Below are 4,259 nucleotides of genomic sequence, written 5' to 3' on the forward strand. Positions count from 1 at the left end.
GTGACTCTGACAACCGCAGTTTTGGCTCGGATGAACCGCATATTAACGGAGCTATCGGTTTTGGTTCCGGGCCATGCGTTCTGAAGGCTTTCGTGTCCGACGGTTCTTGGCAAGAAACCACAGCAGTAATTCTAAGTACCACAGAAGCCTCATACCTCCCAGGGTAAAAATAAAGAAAAGTAATGAAGCAATATATGGTGCGTGATGTGCCTGTGTACGCGGAGGGATGTGGGAACGCAAACAAACTGTCCTTGAAAAACTGGAGGAAAAACGACGCAGTCAGTCATTTCACTACCGCGGGTTGCCCTCGGGCACTTTCTCTCAGCTTTGTGGTGAAAGGCGTGTGAGAAAGGGCGATGGCACGTGCTCGGCTGGCACCCTTCATTCCGCTCGCTAGGAATGAGCCTTAAAAGGCAGCCACTCCTGCATCTCGCGGCCACTGCCGCTTAACTCCTTCTCCGCTGAGCAGCTTGTACGCAAAGATCAGCGCAAACGACATGCGGCCAGCGGCTTGCCTCCTCGCTTCTTTGTCGGCAGTGTGCTGGCTCCAAGGCGCTTTGTCCCTCGATGCGCCGGTAGTCCGAACAGATTCCGGGCTTGTGGCCGGAAAGCGCATGCGAGTCGCCGACAGAGAAGTGGACGTCTTTTACGGGATACCGTACGCGAGACCACCGATCGGCAGTCTGAGGTTCCGAAAGCCCCAAGCAGCTGCGTCCTGGAAGGGTGTCTACAAAGCGACCACGAAGACGGCGCCATGCTGGCAAACGAATTTTACCGTGATTAGGAACATCAGCCTGACTTACCCCCCGGCATCCGAGGACTGCCTGCACCTGAATATATGGCGACCATCGGGAATCTGCGAGGGCCAGGTGTCCTGCAAAGCTGGAAGCCTCTCAGTTGTGGTGTTCATGTACGGCGGCGCGTTCCAGTGGGGCGACTCCGGGCTTTTCATCTACGACCCCTCTAACTTCGTCGCCCTTTCCGACGTCGTGTACGTTACATTCAACCACCGACTCGGCATCATGGGGTTCTTCCCGCCTGCACCAGACGGCAGCTCCGGCAACATTGGCTTTTACGACCAGCTCTCAGCTCTGAGGTGGGTCAAGCGAAACATCGCAAACTTCGGCGGCAACCCCGACGATGTCACCCTTGTTGGACAAAGCGCAGGAGCGGTTAGCGTAGGGCTTCACAGCATTGCGCCCTGCAGCCGAGGACTTTTCAGAAGGGCCATCCTTCAAAGTGGAACGCCGATAACGCTAATCATCGGAGCGGCGTATCCGGGTTCGCTTCTGTTTCGCGAACACGCCGCAAAGTTGGGCTGCTACGACCCCAACGAAGAGGTTAGGAAGACGGTGCCCGAAACCTTGGAGTGCCTGCGTCGGCTTAACGCTCAGGACATCTACAGTGCAATTGATGCCAAGTCTTTACGGAGCCAACTCTTTGCGCCACACACTGGCGACGAGTTCGTACCGGCTAACCTCCTCTCAGCGGCGAACTGGAAGAAAATGCATGTGGATGAAATGCTAGTGGGCACAACGTCCGAAGAAGGAGCCTTGTTCGTCGACATCATCAGCAGTGGCCTCCCTGAGCTCAGCTCCGTGCTCACCGAAGACTACAGAAGGGGCGTCGCCCTTACCCTCTACCTTGTTTTTGACATTCCTGTGGACAAAGCCGAAATTATCGTAGAAAAGTACTTCGGCGGGCCCGAAGTACAGCATGACCAAGAGAGTGTAATGAGGATAGTCGGTACCGTACTGGTTGATGTGTTGTTCAATTGCCCAGCGCATTTCTTTGCGACAACCGCGGCAGAGGGAGGTGTCACCACGTACATGTATAGATTTGACCACCGGCCTTCATACAGCTCATGGCCTAAACACTACGGACCTACGCACGCAGAGGAGATTCCATTCACGTTTGGAGCTCTGCCATTTTTCTCAGATGAGAGTAGGTTCACGCCTGCAATCACTGATGAGACAAGAAAATTTGCCAAGTCAGTGCAGATCACACCTGAAGAGCATACTTTTATGAAGCAAGTGGTCGGTGTCTGGGCTTCGTTCATTAAGAAAGGGTGAGTAAATGGCAGTTTCGAAAAAGTGACAATAACTGCGGTCTATATAAGATGCTCCACCTTCAATTGTGCTTCCTAATTTCTTATTTCTTTTCGGTACTTTGGGTAGCATTCCGACGTATAGTACTGCGTACCGTACCTAGATCTAACAAAAAAAAAATTAAACGACGCGTCCGCAGATTGTGCAGGGAGACTTTTTGCACCCCAATATTTCAGCTAAAGAAAGAAAGAAAGAAAAATACTGGTCGCGAGAAACATCCGCACTTGATGAGCAGTCATCAAAATCTACTAAGTTATGTGATTATAGATAACTTACTGGCCTGTTGTGCCCAAGTCCTGCTAATCGAAGTAAAGGATCGTAGAGCGCCTTAGTGAAATATTGAATGCGTAGGCAATGCGGTGAGCAGAATATTCAAAATATTTTACTTAGCGGGCAATACCGGACAAGAAATTAGCTGCAAATGAATAATTTCAGGTTGCTCCTCTTGTAAACAAAAAAGCGCCTTCGCCATCTGCATGAAAAGTCACTGCACCCACTTTTTTTGGTGTCTGAGAAATGTTTTCGGCCGTTCACATTTCGAAATCGCAGCTCTCCTAGTGAGCTATCATTAGCCTCAAATCAAGGGGGCCTTTTGTAGCGCACGTCTCATACTATTTCCAGTTATTTTGCAACAGCAGAACAAAACTAAAGCTGCATATCTACAAGATTAAGGCAGAAATAAGAGCAAGTCTTGGCGGTTTCTTCCTTTCAGGGCTTATTAGGGAAGATTACCGCAGTGTCGGTTCATTCGTTACGTAGCTTGGTTTGTTCAGTATCCATGAGAGAAGACTTGTCGACATGGCCAGGGTCCGCCGACGGTGACGTACGACGTCAAGGACGACAAACGATGGGCATGGTCCGTCGTCAGCGCCTCACACAAAAGCATAGGCCCCTTCTAGAAAACAGGCGCAAAAACAGTAGCACTGCCGCTCGATTCATACTTACCGGCACTTGCTCGGTGCAGTATAGTGGTTGCACTTTATCCTTCTAGAAGCATTTCGATTAGAAAAAATGATGTTTACAGAACACATCATCGATGATGTGTTTAAGCAAATGCAGTGTTTGGCGCAATTAATTGCCACAATGTCAAATGCGCATCGTTGCTTCCCATGTTGTCTCGATATAATCACATTTCTTTGCGCCAAATGATAATACCGGTGTCTCTTTCTATTTTCAGAAAAATCAACATCCCTACCACAAACGAGACGTGGCCGAAGTATTCAGCCGATCATCCGGAGCTGGTTCACATGAAGCCGAACAGTTTCAAGCGATCAAAGCTCAGTGAGCCTTGCAACCTCTTCAAGCCTTTTCTGCTGAAGGAGTGAACGGTAACAGACACACCATCTAGTCACGTCACTTAGTGCAGTCTTTTTTTTTTTTTTACCGACATCAACTTTCCACACACACATATCGCCTTCGTGCGATGCTTCAACCGAATGTCACCATTCAGCTAATCGCAGAAGAAATATGGCTCTGTAAATAGCATCACTTCGGTGTTCTATACTCCTTCCGGTAGCCTGTCCTGTCAATAAAATCATCAATGAAATCCCTAACATGGTTTTCTAAACCATATTACTGCGTGTATGGGTCTTTATCGTGTTGCAGCAGTCTGTATCTGGGCCGCGCACCGGCAGATACTCTTAATATGCAGCGCAAAGAAATATATGAACGGCAGCATTTGTAAACAAAGAAAAGAAACTAAAAAGGCCGAATCCCTTTTCTCAACACCAACAAAAGCTTCAGTCATTATTAGCCTGAATAAGGACTCTCTTCTGTCATATGCATTCAACTTCGATGTGCTTTGTTTTTAGTGCGACTTCGAATCTACAGATTTATCGCATGGCCGGAAACAACTTCATTCTGCATGCCGGCACCCAAGTCTGCTGCATACGGTTGCAAAAAAATTTCAATACACGACGCTTAAGATCTCGTAACAGCTGTAGAATTCTGTAACTTGGTATATTGTTACATTTTCGTGCGCATGTTTCAACACAGGCGCTGTAATCTCGGTTTCTTTGCTGAGCTTTCCAGCGAATGAAAACTTACGCTCTGGCTGTGCGTATTTTTCGGTGCATAAGACGCGGCTTTTTTACAAAAACCTTGCTGGTGCGTCCTATACAAGGGTGCGTCTTATACGCGATTTTTTTGTTT

At 48.5% G+C, this 4,259-nt stretch overlaps 1 protein-coding gene across 1 annotated transcript; it reads left to right on the forward strand.

Annotated features, from left to right (window-relative positions):
- Positions 1-435: 435 nt before the first annotated feature.
- On the forward strand, positions 436-3,649 carry LOC149340125 (acetylcholinesterase-1-like). Its single transcript, XM_089550667.1, has 2 exons — positions 436-2,068; positions 3,286-3,649. The coding sequence occupies exons 1-2, from the start codon at positions 498-500 to the stop codon at positions 3,431-3,433; spliced, it is 1,719 nt and encodes a 572-aa protein (XP_089406793.1). The 5' UTR covers positions 436-497; the 3' UTR covers positions 3,434-3,649.
- Positions 3,650-4,259: the final 610 nt, after the last annotated feature.

The sequence above is a fragment of the Amblyomma mixtum genome, chromosome 6, assembly GCF_055824585.1.
Source record: "Amblyomma mixtum isolate Tamu chromosome 6, ASM5582458v1, whole genome shotgun sequence".
Lineage (NCBI taxonomy): Eukaryota > Metazoa > Arthropoda > Arachnida > Ixodida > Ixodidae > Amblyomma > Amblyomma mixtum.

Coding starts and splice junctions, on each gene's coding strand:
- LOC149340125 (XM_089550667.1), top strand. CDS start 498: ATGCGGCCAGCGGCTTGCCTCCTCGCTTCTTTGTCGGCAGTGTGCTGG. Junction 2,069..3,285: donor GCTTCGTTCATTAAGAAAGG/GTGAGTAAATGG, acceptor TTCTATTTTCAG/AAAAATCAACATCCCTACCA.